A 19,979-nucleotide genomic window follows, 5' to 3' on the forward strand; every position below is an offset into this window, starting at 1 on the left:
GACCAGAATGACTGTTTTGGGGTCAAGGTACAGTGTGTCCGATTTTGGCAGGTCAAACTAATACGAGCTCGGAAGGCTCTACCGCAGGGCAGGCACAAATAGTTATACCGAGTCTTCTTACCGGCATATTTTAGCAGAATCATTCAGGAATTTCTCTGCAAGTGATTCAGAACTGGAGAAGCAGAGCCCCCTTTAGAGCTGTCCTGAGAATGAGGCCTATTCCAGAATATTCAAGAGAAGCTATTTCCAGGACCAGATGACAACATGGAATATTTGGGACTCAAGATGAAATGATTAAATGGACATTGGGAGTGGGCCCTGTAGTGCCTTCCTCATGGTTAGATATGCAATGTGAACATTTTAAAGCACTATACAAATATCATGTTATCATCACTACATCTTTGAAGATGAAGCAGTCTGTAATGAATGTAATGTACCAGCCACAAAACCTTAGGTCCAAGCCCCACCTCTGACATCTACTGGCTACGTGATCCTGACCAAAACACTTAAATTCTCAGTCTCAGGCTGATGCCACTCACTCTTATTCATGCCTCTACCTATATCCAATCAGTCCTCGTTTCTACTGTTAGAATTATCTCTTGTACATGCTCCCTTTTCTCCTGGGACATTACTACCACCCCGGTGAAGGCCCCCATTCCCTTACACCTGGACTATTGAAATAACCTGCCCATGCATCTCCTTGCCTCCAGTCTCTCTCTACTCCTACCCTGAACTGATCTTCCTAAAGCCCTTCTAACCATGTCACCCCAACTATCCAGTCAACTCCAGTGGCTCAAATTTGACTTTTCTTTTAGAGGCAATTGGGGTTAAGTGACTTGCCCAGGGTCACACAGCTAGTAAATGTCAAGTGTCAGTCTGATCTGAGGCCGGATTTGAACTCAGGTCCTCCTGACTCCAGGGCTGGTGCTCTATCCACTGCGTGATGTAGCTGCCCCTCTAATCTGTTTGACTTTTAAAACTCTTCATAGCCTGGCCCCTTCCTGTCTTATTTCCTGAGATTTGGTGATGTTGATCTACTTTCTACTCTTCACAGTACATCTTCTGACTCTGGGCACTTCACTAGCTGTACCTCTCACGCCTAGAACTCTCTCCTTACTCATGTCTATCCCCAGGCTTCTCTGATGTTAAGTCTCAGCCAAAGTCTCACCTTATCCAATAAGCCTTTCCCAGTCCGCCTTGATCTTAGTGCCTTCACTGAGATTCTCTCCAGTTTAGCCCGTACATAGTTAGCTGTTTGCACATGTCTCTTCTATGAGAGCAACAGTTCCCTGAAAACAAAAACTGGTTTTGTTGTTGTTGTTTGCTCTGCCTTTCTTTGCATCCCCGGTGCTTAGCACATGGCCCAGCACATAGTAGGAGCTCAATAAATGCTTATTGACTAAGCTGCAGAAGAGGTCAATTTGCATTGATGAAGGGAGGTTTTTTTTGTTTTGTTTTGGTTAGGCAATAGGGTTAAGTGACTTGCCCAGGGTCAGAGGGGTTTCTTCAATGAAAATTTCCTATAGCAATTAAATCACAATTATGTTTCTCCTAGCCCCCAGCACCGCCCCCCCCCCAAAAAGAATCCTTGTGGACTCAATGGAAAGATGTGAGATGGATTCAGCATTGCCTGAATGACTGGACCCAAAGAGTTTTGACCAAAGGATCTCTGTCAGCTTTGTAGAGTGTCTCTAGTAGTGTCCCAGGGTTCCATCTTTGGCCCTTTTCAACTTAACATTTTTATTAAGGACTTGAATGAAGGTATAGATGGCATAGTTATCAAACTTGCTAATGACAAGAAGCTGAGAAAGTCAGTTAATATGTTGTATGACAGAATCAGGAAGCAACAAGCATTTATTAAGCCTTTACTATGTGCCAGGCTCTGTGCTAAGTGCTGTGGATACAAATACAAAGAAAGACATTCCCTGCCCTCAAGGAGCTTACATTCTAATGGGAGAAGACCACACATAAAAGGGAGATTAGAGCAGGGGGAAGAGAAGGTATCCTAGGGTACAGAGTGGTGAAGTCTGGAGAGCAGCAGAAGCATAGGTGGTTGGTGAATGACTCAGAAATTACTAACTAACCTAGGTGGTTGGAAGAATGAGAGAATCACAGATTTCAAGCCAAAAGGACCTTAGAGCATCTGATCTCTGCCCCCAACAAAGCACCATTCTAACCCAATACTTTTGTGACCAGATACTTCCCTGTGTGGAGATAGTGTTCTGCATTTACCTGAATCATTCCTATATCCCTGCTGAGTATTCTGTCCATGATATTGTTAAGTATGCATCTTTCTCTTAAATGTTGAATGATCTCATTTCATTCCAATCCAAAACCTCCAGACTAGACTACCCCTCCCAGTTAGCTTTTTGTCATCTACAAATTGAACAGTCATGTATCCTATACCTTCATCTAGGATCTTAGGTTATAGATCGAAAGCTCAAAGGGCCGTTTGAAATCATCTATTCCAATCCCCTCATTTTATAGATGAGGTACTGGGGCCCAAGAGAAGTTAAGTTGATTTGCCCAAGGTCACACAGTAAGTGGCCAAGCTAGGATTCAAACCCAGGTCCTCTTCACTCCAAATCTTGCCCTCCTTCCTCTGTATAATGCTGCTAAGTCACTGATAAAACTGTTGAAAACACAGGACAAATCCTGGAGACACAACCCTGGTAATCTCTCTTCAACATGACCTCGTGTCCTATCATTCAACTAGTTCCAATTCCACCTAACGGTTACTATCATCTAGACTTGAATCTCACCATTTTGCAAAGTATACTTTGTCTGCAGCATTTCCATGATCTAGTTCCTAGTCCAGTAACTCCACCAAAACAGGAAATTAGCTTAGTTTAAGAAGGCCTCTTCTTGAGTAAGCCATGTTGATTTTTAGTAATCACTGTTTCCCTTTTTAAATTATCAGAAGCTGTTCTTTCAAGATATCATCTAGAATTTTGCAAGGTGGTAATCATAAAAACATTCTGGTACTGGCTAAGAAAGAGTGGTGAGTCAATGGAATAGATTAGGTACACAACACACAGGAGTAAATGAACATGGTTAGTTGGAGTTTGATAAACCTAAAGATCCAAGCTTTTAGGGCAAGAACTTACTATCCGACAAAAATTGCTAGGAGAACTGGAAAACAGATCGGCAGAAAATAGGAATAGAGTAACATCTTTTTTTTTTTGTGAGTCAGTCGAAATTAAGTGACTTGCCCAGGGTCACACAGCTAGTGTCAAGTATCTGAGGCTGGATTTGAACTCAGGTCCTCCTGACCCCAAGGCCAGAGCTCTATCCACTCAGCCACCTAGCTGCCCCATAGACTAACACCTTACACCATATACCAAGATAAAGTCAAAATGATTTGGACATAACAGGTGATATCATAAACAAATTAGGGGAGCATGGAAAAATTTACCTGTCAGATCTATGGATAAGGGAAGAGTTTATGACCAAATAAGAGATAGAGAGGGTCACAGGAAGTAAAATGGGCAATTTTGATTACATGAAATCAAAAAGCATTTGCATAAACAAAACCAATGCAGCCAATATTAGAAGGAAAACAGGAAACTTGGGGGGAAATTTATAGCAAGTTTCTCTGATAAAGGCTTCATTTCTCAAATTTTGGGGAGTTGAATCAAATTTATAAAAATAAGAGCCATTCTCCAATTGATAAATGGTCGAAGGATATGAATAGGCAGTTTTCAGAAGAAGAAATCAAAGCTATCTATAGTCACATGGAAAAAAATGCTCTAAATCACTCGATTAGAAATGCAAATCAAAACAACTCTGAGGTACCATCTCAAACCAATCAAAGTGGTTGACAGAAAAGGAAAATGGCAAATGCTAGAGGGGACACGGAAAAATAGGTACACTAATGCATTGCTGGTAGAGCTGTAAACTTGTCCAATCACTCTGGAGAACAATTTGGAACTATGCCCAAAGGACTCTAAAACTGTGCCTACTTGTTGACCCAGCAATACCACTACCAAGTCTGTATCCCAAAGAGATCAAAGAAAAAGGAAAACAATCTATATATACAAAAATATTTACAGCAACTCTCTTTGTGGTGGCTAAGAATTGGAAATTGAGGGGTTGCCTGTCAATTGGGGAATGGCTAAACAAGTCATAGTATATGATTGCGATGGAATACTACCGTGCTATAAGAAATGACAAGCAGGAGGACAGTCTTAGAAAAACCTGGGAAGACTTACATGAAATGATACAAACTGAAGTGAGTAGAACCAGGAGAACATCATACATAGTAACAATAATATTGTAACAATGATCAACTGTAAAGTTGTAAAACTGTATCTAATCAATACAATTATCAATACAATTCCAAAGGACTCATGATAAAAAATGCTATCCACCTCCAGAAAGAGAACTGATGAACTCTTGAGTACAGATCAAAGCATACTCTTTTTTTCACTTACTTTATTTTTCTTGCTTTTTTTTTTGCAACATGACTAATATGGAAATGTCTTGTATAACTTCACAGGTATAATTAATATCACATTGCTTGCCTTCTCAATGGGTGGAGGAGGGGCTAGGGGGAGAGAATTTAGAACTCAAATTTTTTTAAAAAAATGAATGTTAATATAGAATTTTGCTAGGAACAGAAGTCAAGTTTGATGGATTACAGTTTGTAGGATCCACCTTCTTCTTTTTTTGAAAGTCAGGATATTTGCCCTTCTTCAGCACTGCAGCACCTCTCCTGGTCTTCCTAATATGTCAGTGATCAATAGTGGGTCAGCAATCACATCTTCCCCTTCTTTCCTTGGATAGAGTTCATCTAGGCCTGGAGGGCAGATAGATGCTGTCTCATTTATCTTGTGTCTCCATTCCCTGCAAATCAATTTTGTCCTGTCCTTTCCAATCTCAAAATCATTTTCCTTGGAAGAGAAATAAGAAGCAGAGTAAGAGTTGAGTAGTTCAGCCTTCTCATCATCACCTATTACCACTATCCAATCCCCTCTGTATAGCAGTTCTATATATTTGACCATTATTTTGCCTCCAAAAGTAATTTTTTAAAAAGCCTTTGTTTTTGAGTATTCATCAAGCTAGCCTGCTCATGTCTCCAATTCTTAAAACTCTTGTAGAATTATACTATTCTTACTTACCCTTCTATCTTTTTTCTCTTATTTTTCTATTGACAATTCCATTATTATTATTCTATTTTCTATTATTTCTATTGCTTTTACAACGACTAGATTTCCCTCTGTATCCCTCTTCTGCCCCTTCTGAGTCATCCCTTATAACAAAGAATTTTCGATGAAAAAAATAAGAAAAAAATCAGCAATATCAGCCAACAATCTGATCTGACAGCATAGGCAACATTCTAAACCAGTAGTCCCCACCCCCATCCCCCACATTTACATGAAGAGAAGGTACATTTTCTCAGCTCCTCTTAGCACCTATTTGTTTTATTGTTTTTTTTGGCCCTACTTCCTTCACTCTGCACCAGGTCACAAGCCTTCCTATGCGTCTCTGAATCCCTTATACCGGTCTTTTCTCATAACACAGTAATATACCAGTATATTCATGTACAATTTATTTAGCCATTCTCATTCCATAGCTCCTTCATTGTCTCTAATTCCTTGTTATCACAAAAATATGTAATTAACAGCTTTCTGTCTTTGACCTCCCTTGGGGTATATGTGTAGCAGTGGGATTCAAGGGGCAAAAATACGGACATATTAAGTCACTTTTTTCGTAGCATAATTCTTAACAGCTTTCCAGAATTAGAACAATGCACAGCAACCCCATATATTAGTACGTTTTCATTCCATGGCCCCTTCAATATTGACTATTTCTATCTTTTGTCATCTTTGCCAATTTGGTGCATGTGATACAAAATCTCAGATGTTTGGATTCACATTCTTATTAGTGATTTGGAACAATCTTTAATATAGTTGTTAATAATTTGAAATTCTTCTTTGAGGAACTGTTTATTGATGCCCCTTGACCACTTCTATGTTGGGGTCACACATTTCAAAAAAATATCAAGGGGTTGGGTTCCCTCCATAGCCCCATTGGTCCTTTTAGGCAGTTCCCATATTCTTCCTAATAAGAGTTAATACCATTTGTGTCTTCAGAATTTGATTCTCAAAAGCTTCCCTTCATCTGGGGGCCAATTTCTCTATACTAAGACCACTGGATCACATCCATCCCTTATCTGACCTCTTCACTATAGGGCTCCCCTGCTCAGTAAGCTCCTATGGCTTCCTAATTACCTCTAGGGTGGTATACAAACCTCCTCTGTTGGGCAATTAAAGTACTTCACATTCTGGCTTCCAGCCTCCCTTTTACACATTCTTCAGTCCAGGCAAACTGGTCTTCTTGCTGCTCTTCACATAATTCTATCTCTTATCTCTGGGCACTTTGCATGGCCTTGTAAACCCCTCTCGCTTGAGCTCAGGTCAAGATCCAGTGATGTGTAGACTTGCCTGATCCCCCCAGCTGCTAGCGCCTTTCTTCCAAAAATTACCTTGTACTCATTTTGTAAAATAACACACTTAGATAACAGAAGTGACTGGAGAATCCCTTGGACTAATAAACTGGGGCACAGTCCATGAAGTCAGCATGCAAACCCTGGTTCCATATGGACGTAAATGTGCTCTGGCACAGGGATGAAGAATTGGCAGCTTGGAAGGATGAAGCAATCCCTTACTGGTTCTCATGACTGGGAGCTGTGTCAAAGAGGACTGGAAACTGAGCCAGGAAGAATCACCCACTCAGTATAAGGAAGAGGAGAAATGTCTTCTGGTATCTTTCCACTTAACAACAGGGAGGGACACTTATGGAGGGGATACATGATTCAGATAGTGTTACAATTAGATGAACTCTATAGCCCCTTCTAAATCTAAGATTACATTGATATTATAAAATTACGTTTGATTCTTACATGCTCAGTCTTTACAGACCAATGCTGATAGAAAATTGGTTATCTGCCAAGAAAACAAGTAGAGAGGAGAGATGGGCTCAATCGAGCCTGAGTGTGAGAAACAAGGTATCCCTAACAACTTTCTGGTTATCGCAAAAGAAAAGAGTCACAGTCAAACATCTCTACTTGGGATTTATTATCTTATTCTTTAAAAAAAAAAAAAGGAAAAAAGGAACGGGGTAGAATGGAAATAACCCCAAAACACTAAACAGGAACCAAGAATCCAAGAGTTTATAGTCACCCATCCCCACCCTAAGTTCAGCCCTTCCTGAGACCCTGACCCATTCTACCCACCCACCCAAATAAAAAAGAAAAACCCCAAACCAGGAAGAGTGGTACCTGGGACAGTCACTGAGATTCCAGACACAGGGAAAGGGAAGGGTAGAGTCCGAAAAGGGCTCAAGGTGAGGATTAATGGAGAGGCGAGGCTCTGGAAGGAAAGTCTGGGCCAGAGATAGCGGGGCAAGAATAGGAGGGCAGAGAGCAGGGCACGTAACTCCAGGCTGCTGCTGCCGCCACCACAGTCCCCAGGCCCCTCTGAGGGAACATCACGGTTTATCCTACAGTCCACATTCCCAGTCCACGAGGAGCCTCATAAGCCTAACTCCAAGTCCGCCAACTCTTCTTCTAAGGCCCCCCTCCTCGCCAGTTTTTCTAACTGCTCTCTGCTGGGATGACTGATCTCCCCACTCTGGATGCGCTGCTGCAGCTCCACTATCTGACGAAGTTTCTTCTTCAGGTTCTTTATCTTCTTGGCTTTCTCAGTGGTGGAAAGTGTGTCGGGTTTGTCAGGGTTTGTGGCAGGGGCAGCTCGGGGAGCAGGGGGCACACTTGGCAGCTGTGCTGGCTCCTTCAATGACACTTTATCCAGAGTCCGGCTCAAGGTCTCTGCTGCCCCCTTTCCTTGCTGCTGCCGCCTCTTCTCCTTGCGTTTCAGGTTGCGTTTGGCAGTCTTAGAAAGGCCTGGTTCACCACTGTCTAGCCGGGGTGGGGTTGGGACCCCAGCCTCTAGGCTCAGCCCGGGAGGTAGTTCGGGTTTACTCTTGAAGAACTTTACATACTTGTTTTCATACCTGAGAGGAAGAAAAGCTGTCAACATGCCCTCAGTTCCCCTGCCTCCCAAGCCTGACTTTCTCCCCACACCAGTCTGACTTCTTTCTTGTCCCTGACCTAAGGAAACCAGCTTCCCCCACTCCCCTACCCTCAGTGTACTATAAGCTGCAGTCCTGCAGAGGGGTTATGGGGGCCCTGGGACCAGAGCTATGAAACTCTATCCAACACTCTGGCACTAATGATAACCATGCATTATGGGAACTTACTCTGACAGGTAAGATCAATAAGAACCTGCTGCTTCTTCACCCTACTGCTCTCACACCCTATCCAAGGTCTAGGTTATATTTCTTGGGAACACAAGAGAGAAATTCCTCAGCACATACATACCACCCTGCCTCTCCCAGGATAAATTACCACCACCCCCTACCCCACTAGAACAACCACATACACAGGAACTTCTTCTTGAGGCACGTAACCTTCTTTCACTTTCCGCTGCTTCCTCCAGGTCCCGTCTGGTCGCTGGGTTGAAGCAATATATTTACCTAGAACAGGATAAATCAGGTTATAAAGACAATCTCTTCTGTTTTCAAAAAGCTCCAGAAAGAGAAGTAAATCCTTGAATTTATTTAACTGTGTTAATGTTCTTTTAGGTATCATTTGTCTACTCTACTCAACTGATCTACTTTTCTATTTTTTTAACTAGTATCAAACACATGCTGGTTATCAATCAATTACTACTGGGGAAGGGACTCCTCACTTGATAAGAACTGCTTGGAAAACTGGAAAGCTGTTTAGAGGAAGACGGGTTCAGGCCATGCATGCATCTTGTACCATGTGCCACAATAATGCTCAAATGGATAAGCAATTTAAATGTAAAATGTCACATTATTTCTTTTAAATGGATAAGTGATCAGAAAAGACAAAAGACAATTTTGTTATGTAAAATTTTAAAGCTTTCAAATGAACAAAATGTAGCTAGAATAAAAAGTTGTAGAGAAAAAAACATTGCATCAAACACCTCTGATAAAATTTTAATATCCAAGATATGTAGGGAATTAACACAAATATATATAACTAAGCCATTCCCCAATAGGATAGCCCCAAAAGAAGACTTGAGCCCAAATCTTGCCTCAGACCCCTTACTAGTTGTTTGATCCTAGGTTAGGTGAGTTGCCTTCATTTCTTCATCTATGAAATAGGGGTGACAACAGCACTTAACTCACAGGGTTATTGTATGGCTCAAATGAGATAACATGTAAAGTGCTTTGCCAACCGTTCAGCCCTATATAAATGTCCATTTTTAAAAATAATGTGACATTTTACATTTAAATTGCTTACCCATTTGATCATTATTGTGGCACATGGTACAAGATGCATGCATGGCCTGAACCTGTCTTCCTCTAAACAACTTTCCAGAACAGGTCTGTAAGAAGACAGGCACACTAAGATACTGTTGGCTGAGCTAGGAACTGGTCAAATCAACAGGAAAATAGTTCCGAATTAAGCAAAAAAAAAAAAAGGTACCAAACTCATCATACTCTAATACTAAATTATTTATGACCTAGCAATTCCATTACTGGGCATATATCTTAATGAAATCAATGACTCTGACAAAGAAACATCCTAACTACAACAAAATAGTCATAACCACACTTTTTGTAGTAAAAACAACCTAGAAACAAAATGAGGAACAAATGAACAAGCTGTGATAAATGAATGTAATAAAATATTATTGTACAGTAAAAATAATAAATATGAAGAATCCAGGGACCCATGGAAAAGAGTTGTATTGATTTAAGCAGAGCAAGGAAAGAAGAACCTGTAGAATACACACAATGACTACAATAATATAAATGAAAACAATCCTAAAAGCCATCAGAAATCAGAGTAAATGCAATAACTAGTGTTGGTTCCAAATGACTGTGAGCAGGGAATGTCTTTTACCTTTCTCTATCCTCAGGCTTTAGTACAGTGTCTGGTACTTAGTAGGCCCTCAAGAAATGCTTGTGGAATGATAGACTGAAGACCTAAAATACAGTTTATTCTCCTCTCCATAGAGAGGGAGTAAACTCTGGATGCAGAATACTGCATGCTTTGTTAGGGGTCAGTTGCTAAATCACTTGATTTTGCCTAACCATTTCTTTGCTACAAGAATGAGAAATTTATTGTATAATAACTATGTTTTTTAAATAAGATAAATAAGACTTTTTTTAAAGGGGAAAGAATGAAATTCTGTCAATTCCCTTCAGTTGCCTAAATGCAAACATCAGGACATCATTTCTCATGTCTCACATCATTCTACATGTATTTGGGTGGCAAACACTACGAACAAAGTAAAATATACTGTCCTTTTTTCTTTAAAAGCTTATAATTTACTTGGAAGAGACAAGACATACATTGTCACTCCAAAAAATACCCTCTTTATCTGAGCATTACTTTTTCTTATACATGTGTAAATGAATGACATGATATGTATGTATCATGTATACATATCCTCAAGGAGTTGTGGCATTCAGTCTAGTAGGAGATAAGGCACAAATACAAATAACTACAACACAAAACAGACAGTGACAAGTATTCAAGAGATGTATAAAAATGCTGTGAGAGTTCAGAGGGAGAAAATAAACCTGCAGCTGCTAATCAGGGAAGACTTCAGGGAAAAATTATCATGTAAGCTGGGATTTGAACAACAAGTTAAACCATAAAAGGTAGAGATGAAGGAGTATCTGGTCAAAGGCAAAGGTATGGAGATAGGAAAGTATGGTGCATCCTCAGATGATGTTGAGAAGTCCTATTTGGCTGAAGTTTAGCTCTGTGACAGGGTATGTATAAGGTAGGAAAGGTCCTAGGGTCAGCTCATGGAAGATCTTCAAATGACTGAGGCACTGGCAAATCACTGGTTTTGAACAGAGGAGTACCACAGTAAAAGCTGTGGTTTATTAATGATAGCTAACATTTATATAGGGCTGAATGGCCAGCAAAGCACTTTACATATTATCTCATTTGAGCCATACAATAACCCTATGAGTTAAATGCTACTGTCACCCCTATTTCATAGATGAGGAAACCAAGGCAACTCACCTAGCCTAGAATCAAACAGCTAGTAAGGGTCTAAGGCAAGATTTGGGCTCAAGTCTTCTTGACTCCAAGTTCAACATTTTATCTCTAGCCACTCTGCCACCTAAAGTGTTTCACATCAGTGGCCTCTAAACCTTCCTTGGGTACTCCATCAATAGAAATGTTTAAGCATGTACCCCCAACATGTTTGCTTATTTATAAATTATATGCATACTCCTGAGTAGGGAGATGGAAATTGAGGCACTAAAGGTTTTGAACCTGAATGACTGGAAAGATAGGGGCACCCTTAATAGGAAGAAGAAAGTTGTGAAGAGGGGTGGGTGGGGGGGGGAAAAGATCATGTAATACAATCTGGGATCTGTTGCAACCCATCCATGCCTGCTCATCCTTTGCAACTCACTCTGATCTACCCAAATGAAAAGGGGATAGGTAGGATTCTTACCAGTCACTGCCCTAAAGCCTGGAGCCCACTCTCTGCAGGGCACCTGCCATAGCCTCTAGGTAATTTAGGTGGATGGGGAGAAGTAGCCTAGGGATGGGAGGCAGAATTTTTCCAAAGGCAGTAGCTCAGCTGTTATTATGAGTGACTGGTTCTAGATTATGTCTATCACTACCCTGAAGGGCCAGGTCCTGACAGTAAGGGTAGGGAAGAGTATGTTAGAAGCTTGCATAAACCAGGAAAAGGGGTGTGTGTGTGTGTGTGTGTGTGTGTGTGTGTGTGTGTGTGTGTGTGAGAGAGAGAGAGAGAGAGAGAGAGAGAGAGAAATGAGGGAGAAAGGTAGGTATGACTGTATTGAAGAGAAACCTCATGCCAAGTGATTGCTGGGAGGGTAAGATAAGACCCAAATCCCCACCCCTGGATTGGCTAATCATACACTCCTTGGGATCAGGCCACAGTAATCCTCACTTTTGTGACTATAAGTAAACAGGACAGATTAGAAGCAATAAAAACTAAAGGTGTGGAGAGCAATTAGGAGGCTATCTTAATAGTGCAGCTGAGAGCAAATGAGAACTTGGGCACGGTGGCAGCAATAGGAATGGAAAGAAGGGGCTGAAAGTGATGGATTCTGGTAGAGGTAGAATGGAGAAGATTTTGCAACTGATTAGATATGGGGGAGGGGAGTAAAAGAGAGTGAGGAGTCAAGGATGATGAGGAGATTTTGAGCTTGGGTGACTGGAAAACAGTAGATAGGCCAGGACCTAGGTCTTCAAGTATTTGAAGGGTCATCATGTGGATTTAGATTTATTCTGCTTGATTTCCCAAAGGAGAGATTAGGAGAAATGGATAAAACTGCAAACAGGTGGGGAGGGATATCTCAGTTTAAGGAGGAAAAAAGATATAACAATTAGAACTCTCCAAAACTGAAAAGAGCAGCCTCAAGAGACATTAGATTAACGTTGGAATCAGAGAAAAGATGAAAAACACTTGCCCCCTCTCAGTAGAGAAAGGGGGCACCATGGGTATAGAATGTTACCAGTGAAGTCAGATACAGTTGCTATGTTGGTCAGTTTTTAACTGCTTTCCTTGTTACAAAAAAGCAGGTTTGACATGCTACCATAGGGTAGACATGTATAGGAAAATGACTATGCTGTAAAAAAAAAAAGGTATCAATAAAACTGTAATAAATACATACAGAAGGAATAAGATCTCCCTCAGGAGAGATCTTCAAGTAGAGGTTAGACAGGATTAATTGTGGTGACAGTATGGAGGTCACTCATGTTTAATATGGACTGGACCTCTGAGGCCTTCCCCTTCCTACTCAGAGATTATGAGGACTACTAAAAAGATGATTACTTCAAATCTGAATATGTCAAGTTTGAGACGTCTGCAAGACATTTAGGTAAAGTACAGCAACCAGTCTGGAGCCTAGGAGTAAGTTTAGGGATAAAGCTGTAGATTTGCATAGAAGTAGTATCAGAAACCACAGGGCCAAATGAGATTACCCAGGAAATGGGTATAGTAAGAGAAGAAAAGACACTGGAGCTTTGGACAACATTAGTTTAAAGTCAATCCAACAAGCATTCACTATGAACCTGTTGTAAATCAATGCACTGTGCTAGGCATAGAAGATACACAAAGTCAAAGACTGTCCCTGCCCTCAAGCAACTTAGGCTTTGGTCTTCGGATCACAGGATCCCAGAACTACAGCTGGAAGGGACCTCAGAAGCTGTCTATTTTTCTTGAGTTGAACTCCTAATTTTAGAGATGAGAAAAATGAGACACAAAGATTAAGTAACTTGACACTGGGCGAAGGGAGTAAATGGGCAGGATTTTAATCCAAGTCCTCTGTCTCAATGTTCTTTTTCAATGTCTTAGACTGCTTCCCACCCATTCCCCTGGGAGTGTGGGGGAAAACAACACAAACACAGATAAGTAAATACAAAGTAAATTCAAAGTTATTTGCAGGGGAAGCATCAACAACTGAGGGAATCAGGAACTTGAGCCTTGTAGGGAGTTAGATGTTCCACCTGGGAACCACTGGGGTAAACAGAAGGAATGGCCAGGAAGGGGCTTACATAATTTAAGAGAAGGAAAGGACTTCCCTGGCTATCTAGTCAAATACACATCTAGTCCCATATACAAAAGGAATCCACACAACATATGCAACAAGCGATTGTTTAGACTCTAAGAACTAGGAAGGTATAGTGTTATAGAAACAAAAGAGGAAAGAAGGCATTAAGGAGGGATGTTTCTAAGTAAAGAGGTGGGGGGCTATGGGTGCAGAAAGTGGTATACAAAATCAGCTGATGAAGTTGCTTGTCAGTTAATCTTGCTTAGTGTGCTTTTCTCTGTTATGAGGGTTCCCAGTGGGTAAGTGGCATATCAGAAAATGTAATGGAAAAGAAACAAAAGGTATCAATCATTTTTTAAAAAGACCCAAAAGGAGAAGGGATGGTCAGTAATCTCTGATGCTGAAGAGGTCAAGAAAGATGAAGACTGATAAAAGGCTGTTGGATATAGTACTAAGGTTACTGATGACTTTTAGAGAGGAGTTTCAGTACAGTGTTGGGGAGGAAAGGCAGACTGTAAGGGCTTAAGAACTAATCAGATGATGAGTGGAACTATCAAACATTATTTATTTCACGAATTTTAATGGTGAAAGGAAGGAGAAGATGGTACTATCAGGGGACATAAAGGAAAACAAAAGGTTTGTTTTTAAGGTAGGTAGTGGTCTAGTGACTAGTGGTCAGGCAAAGATGCAAGAGATAATGGAGAGAGGGAGAAGCCTCACTCAAAGTGAGAACTTGAGAAGACCTTAGCTTAAGAAGGCCAAGGTCTCCCACTGCATCTGGGGCCATCTCCAGTCATCCTGATCTATATCTCGCCACTAGACCCAGACGGCTCTGGAGGAGAAAATGAGGCTGGTGACCTTGCACAGCCTTCCCTCACTCAAATCAAAGTCAATTGCAAGTCATGCCATCATCTCCCTGATGTCAGGGAGAAGGACAAATACAGCAACCTCTCAAAGACCAAGCCATAAGAAACGATTAGCAGGATGCTCTCAAAAAAACTTGGGAAGACTTGCATGAGCTGATGCGAAGTGAAATATACTGTGTACAAAGTAACAGCTATGAATGACTTAGCTATTCTCAGAAATACAACGATCCAAGACAACTCTGAAGAGCTTATAATGAAAAATGCCATCCATTCCCAGAGAAATTACTGATCTTGTCTGAATACAGATTGAAGCATACTTTTTTGTTTTCTTTATTTTTCTTGAGCTTGCCCCCTCTCATTTGGTCTGGTTTTTTTTTTTTCACAACATGACTACTATGGAAATGTTTTGCAAGACTACACATATATAGCCTTTATCAAACTGCTTGCCTTCTCAATGGGTGGGGGTGAGTGGGAAAAGAGGAAAGAATTTAGAACTCAAAGTTTTAAAAAGGAATGTTAAAATTGTTTTTACATGTAACTGGGGGAAAAATACTAAATAAAAATGTTTAAAAATGAGAAAAAAAAGAGAGAAAGGGAGGGAGAAGGGAAAGTGGGATTCCTGATACAGCAATGTCTTAAGATGAGACATGACAGACATATGGTATCAAAATAATCATCTATCAGCTTTAATCTTGGTAAAGAAGAGAAATACATATTTCTTTTAACCAGGAGGAGAGGAGACAGGGGAAGACCCTAAAGAATTTTGAAGTGTGGTAATGGAGAGCTAAGGGCCTGAATCTTTTCTGGGTAGAGGTGACCCAAGTCATCTGTCAGGAATACGGAAGTAGGGGTAGGGTTTTGTCAGCTTAAGAGAGAAAATGTTTTGGAAAAGCTGTTGTGGAGAACCAAACAGGGAAACAAGAGGAGAATAAAAGGGCTACTGAACAGCAAGGCAAGAAGCGCATTTGGCATATCTTAAAAACACATTATGCATGTGTCACATGAGCACACTTAACATACAACTCAATTGTATGTAATAGATAGTATGTATAAGCATCTGTCATAAACGAGAAATTATGCTAGACCTTGAAGATACAAAGTTAAATTTACGACAGTTCCTTGTCTTAAGAAGTTTACATTCTACTGGTGTTGGAGGTAGGAAGGATACAATATATACAAATACTCAAGTAGTATAAAATAAGGGGAAACATAGTATAAGTAGGAATATGCAGCTAACTACAATAAAAGGTAGGTTGTGATGTGGGAAAAGAAGAGATCCAAAGTGCTCTAAAATGAGAACAGAAATAATACTTCTGGCCGTGTGTGGGGAGAGGGGTGGGGGGGTGGAGAGATAGGATTCAAGAAGATTTCTTGGGGCAGCTAGGTGTTGCAGTGGATAGAGTTCTGGCCTTGGAGTCAAGAGGACCTGAGTTCACATCTGGCTTCAAATACTTGACACTTACTAGCTGTGTGACCCTGGGCAAGTCACTTAATCCTGACTGCCTCACCAAAGGAAAAAAAAAAGATTTCTTAAAGGAGGTAGCACCTGAGCTAAGTCTTGAAGAAAGGATTCTGAGAGGCAGAAATGAGGAGGCAGTACATTCTAGGAATGGTAGAGGGTTTGTGTAAATGCATGGAGATAGGAAACAGCAGATCAAAGTCAGCCAACTGTTCACAATCCAGTTTCACAGGGTGTAAAGGGGAATAAGGTAAAATAAGGTTTAAATGGTAGATCAGAGCAGATTGTGGAGGGCACTGAATGGCAGGCAGAGGGATGAATTTGTATTTAATTTCAAAGGCAACAGGGAGTCACTAAAGGTTTCTGAGTAAAGGAGAGACAAAGTCAAACTCGTGGCTTAAGAAACTCATTCTGACAACTGCCTGAAGGATGGGCTGGTGAGAGAAGAGACCAAAAGGATGGAGGGAAACCAGTCAGATTATTACAAAGGACTTCATGTGAGAAAAGTAATGAAGAACTGAATTAGAGTGGCAGCAGTACAAAGGATGAAAATGAAATTAGAGTAGAGATGACAGAGAGTGAGAACCAACAGAAATGGGCAATTGCCTGGATGTTGGGGATGGAAGAGAGGCAAGGTTGCAAGAAAATTCAGAGGTTCTAAACCTAGGTTGTTAAGGATCCAGGGTGGGGGCATCTTCAGAAATCAGGAAGTCTGGAGGAAGGACAAATTTGGTGGGAGAAGATACTGAGTTCAATTTTAAGAGACCCTAGGACATTCTTAGGGAGTAGGTGGAGGATGAATCAGCAAAGAAAAGAGAAAAAGAGTAATGGGAGAGAGTTAGAGAACCAAAATAGAGCAGTGTCAAAGAAGCCAAAGGACATTAAGAGCATCTAGTAGGAGGGATAATCAATGCAGCTGTTGAATGCAGTGGAAAGGTCAAGGACGAGAACTGAGATAGACCACTGAATCTGACAATCAGAAAAATCATTGGCCAATTTTAATGGGATGCTGGGGTCAGAAACTAGACTGAAAGGGCTGAGGAGTGAATGGGTGGTAAGTGGAGGCATCCAGTGTTGACTAGTCATTCTTATACTTTAGCTGTAAGAGGGAATAGAAAAATAGGAAATAGTTTGAGAACTAGGAAGTGGCAGAATGAAAGGCAGGTTCTTTAAAGGAGACCTGGGAATATTTTTAGTTATCAGGAAACAATCATATAGGGAGAGATTAAAGATGAGAGTGCAAGAGTAATTAATTAATATGGAAGCTCCCGAAGGAGATAGCAAGGACTAGGATCAGGGGCACAAATGGCAGAGAGAACCATTGCCTCATCCACTGAGACTATAGCAAAGGAGAAAAGGATAGGCAGGGTTCTGAGGAAGGGGGATGAGAAAACTTAGGAATGACAGCCTTCATAGTCTCAGTATAGGAGGAATGGAGGTTCTGTTGAGAAATAGGTGGGTCTGGAGTTGGAGGTTTTAAAAGAGAAATTTTGGAATAGTTACTGCAAGGAGTCAAAGATGACCACAGTGAGAGCTCAGTTAAGGTTAGAGAACATGACTTTATAGTGTATTTGGTATGAATGATTTCATGACTTATGCAATGTCTACTCTACATGGGAATACGTATACACAACATGTACTCTACATTTTGTTTGGATAACCAGGCTAGAAGCTTCCTCCCTCTGGTCCTTGAGCAGAATGGGTGACCAGGACCAATACCATCTAAGGACGAGACCTCACTTTCTCCATCTCTGTCTTCTCCCAGGTCCTCATCCTAGCACAAGCTTGCTACTGCCCAGCCCCCAGCAAGCCTTCATACAATTCTTTTCTACAGTTCAGTGCGACAGAGAGCTACGGAAGGGTGACAGTAGTTTGATTACCAGGCTGAGTGCAGGGACACTTGTGTTCTGGTCTTAGCACAGTGCCTGACACACGGTGGGAACTTAGTAAGTGCTTGTTGACTTGACTTGACTGATCCCTTCCCTGCCCAGGCTGACAGTTTCCCGGGGAAGGTAGAGGAGATGCTGAAATCGGCCCACGTTGGCGATTAGGTCTCCAAAGAAAAAGCTCAGAGAGTCGGTACAAGGGAGCAAGGGCCAGAAGGAAGAGGGTCCTTCCCAATCCTTCACACCTAAGGTGAGTGAAGCTAAAGGGGGGCGATTGGAAGGGACACGGGCAGCGCTCCGCGGGCTGGCGAACTCAAGGAGCTCTGGGGGCCAAGTGGAGACCCCCAGGGCTCAACAGAGGCCCGGGGACTAGCCCTGGCCAGCAGAGACCCTAGACTAGGGTTTGGGTGACCGGAAGCCGAGGGACCCCGGCGCCACAGGACCGGAAGGGGGCGCAGATGCAGCCCCGAAGGAGCGAATGAATGGGGTAGGCGGTCCGGGGGGGCGGGAACAGGGGAGGGGCCCCGGGATGGGCGGGGCGCAGGTCCCTTCCAAGTCCGCCCTCCACCTCTACCCCCACCCCCAGAGGCCCGGGGAGAGGAGACTCTGCACCGCCCGCACTCACCGCCGGTCTCGTCAGTTACATAGGGAGTCGCCATCTTGGAAACGAGAACCACTTCCGGCGTGAGTGACAACCTCCCCCAGGACCCGCCCCCTTCTCCACCGGAAGTGGAGTCCGGGCCTGGTCGCGAGCTGCCATTTTCATCTTAAAGGGACAGAGCGCCCTTGGATTCCATGCCCGAGGCTAAGAGAGGGCCGAGAAAACGGAGAGGGTTATTAAGAGGGGCCCGTACCTTTCAGCTCGTCCTCGGGAACGGGCTGGCGGCTGGACGACATCCCTCGACGGGCGGCGCCGCAAAGACGAAAGGAAAGGAGACGCTGCAGGCCCGGGCCGCCGGCGTGCGCGCCCCGCAGAGAGTCGGCGCTCGATCAGCGTCTGGGAATGAATGAAACAGGAGACCTGAGGGCGCTTCTCTCCAGAGGAGGGGGCCGGGCCGCCGAGATCCTCCAGCTCCGGGGCCCTGCGCTGGGCGCCTCCACGACACTCCCCGGCTCGGCCGAGGCCGGAGATCTCGGTTCAAATCCTGACCCCGCTCCTCCTTCCCCCGGTGACCTTGGACTAGTCTCGGCGGAGGGGCTGGGCTCGGTGACCTCCTCTACGCTCCCTTCCGGCCTAAACCTCTCCTCCCCGCCCCCACCTTTCCCCTCCCCTCCCCGCCTCAGTTTCTTCCTCTGCAAAAGATTCCCACCTCTTGGTCTACGGCTCTACCCCGAGGGTGCGGGAAGAAAGAGAAAGAGGGAAGGAGGGAGGGGCGTGATCGGAGGGGTTGGGCTTGACCCTGCAGCCCTTCCAGCACTCCCCATTTCTGCCCTTCTCCCCTCCCCTTTTACTAACTGCAAATCTTCCCGCCCTCGACCACGTCCCCCAAGCTAAATTCCGTCTCGACTTGCTTCCTCGGAGGCTGGGAAGGCCCTTGGCTGCTGGTTTCTCCCTCCCAGTCTTCGCTTTTCTCCTCTCCTTTACCCCAGCCCACCCCTCACTGTCTGCAAATTGCTGACATTTATGCAGCACTTTACCACGGAAATTGTTTCTGCCTCATCCTTCTGCTTTGGCTAAGGCTAATGCCCAAGAGTCCTCCCTGTCGGGGGAAGACGGAAAGCTTTCGGGCTAGAACTAAATCACTTGGAAGCCCTTTTTTCAAACTGAGTAACAATAACAATATGCCACACATGAACATTCCGTTACTTAGAAATACGACTATTGGAGGTCCCAACCTAACAAATCAGCAGCTTCCTTCTTGCACCCAGCAGCGGCTGCCCAGCTAAGATGACTGCCGAGTAAGCAGCATTCATTTGGATGCTGTTTTGCATTTAATTTGCAACTATTAACACGTATACGTTCCTTCCCCCAATCCTCTCCCACCTAATGTTTTCCACTCTATCCTCTCCTTCCACACACCCACATCCGTAGTAGCCTTTGTGCTTGAAACTGGAGGGGGAACCTGGAAAAACTGGTAGAACTCAGTGGTTCTTTTGGCATAGTTTCATCAGGTTAGGATCACCCTTTCAGTTCAGTCTCTTTGCAAAAGGGAAACTCAGGAGACCTACAGCAGCTCCCCT

The 19,979-nt window shown here is 42.9% G+C and overlaps 1 protein-coding gene across 6 annotated transcripts; it reads right to left on the reverse strand.

Moving 5' to 3' along the window:
* Positions 1 to 1,836: 1,836 nt before the first annotated feature.
* PYM1 (PYM1 exon junction complex associated factor) lies at positions 1,837 to 19,724 on the reverse strand. 6 transcript variants are annotated; one of them, XM_078145760.1, is made up of 6 exons: positions 19,635 to 19,724; positions 18,653 to 18,795; positions 17,793 to 17,936; positions 8,445 to 8,538; positions 6,254 to 8,016; positions 1,837 to 4,892 (listed from the first exon to the last, which is right to left on the reverse strand). In XM_078145760.1, exons 2-5 carry the CDS (start codon positions 18,693 to 18,695, stop codon positions 7,536 to 7,538), a joined length of 762 nt encoding a protein of 253 aa, XP_078001886.1. In that variant the 5' UTR covers positions 18,696 to 18,795; positions 19,635 to 19,724; the 3' UTR covers positions 1,837 to 4,892; positions 6,254 to 7,535. The 6 variants fall into 6 exon arrangements, with proteins under 6 accessions (XP_078001886.1, XP_078001888.1, XP_078001894.1 ...); XM_078145762.1 differs by lacking the exon at positions 19,635 to 19,724 and adding an exon at positions 19,437 to 19,528; XM_078145768.1 differs by lacking the exon at positions 19,635 to 19,724 and adding an exon at positions 19,109 to 19,190 and having other exon boundaries at positions 7,283 to 8,016.
* Positions 19,725 to 19,979: the final 255 nt, after the last annotated feature.

This window comes from Phascolarctos cinereus, unplaced genomic scaffold (assembly GCF_003287225.1).
Source record: "Phascolarctos cinereus isolate Bilbo 61053 unplaced genomic scaffold, phaCin_HiC Scaffold_1;HRSCAF=81, whole genome shotgun sequence".
Classification (NCBI taxonomy): Eukaryota; Metazoa; Chordata; class Mammalia; order Diprotodontia; family Phascolarctidae; genus Phascolarctos; species Phascolarctos cinereus.

Bases quoted from the DNA above. Each gene is read 5' to 3' on its own strand.
- PYM1 (XM_078145760.1), bottom strand. From the start codon at position 18,695: ATGTCGTCCAGCCGCCAGCCCGTTCCCGAGGACGAGCTGAAAG. The intron at 17,937-18,652 runs GTACGGGCCCCT...GGCCGATTTCAG, and splicing joins TCCCGAGGACGAGCTGAAAG to CATCTCCTCTACCTTCCCCG. The intron at 8,017-8,444 runs GTATGTGGTTGT...TCTTCCTCTCAG, and splicing joins CCTCAAGAAGAAGTTCCTGT to GTATGAAAACAAGTATGTAA.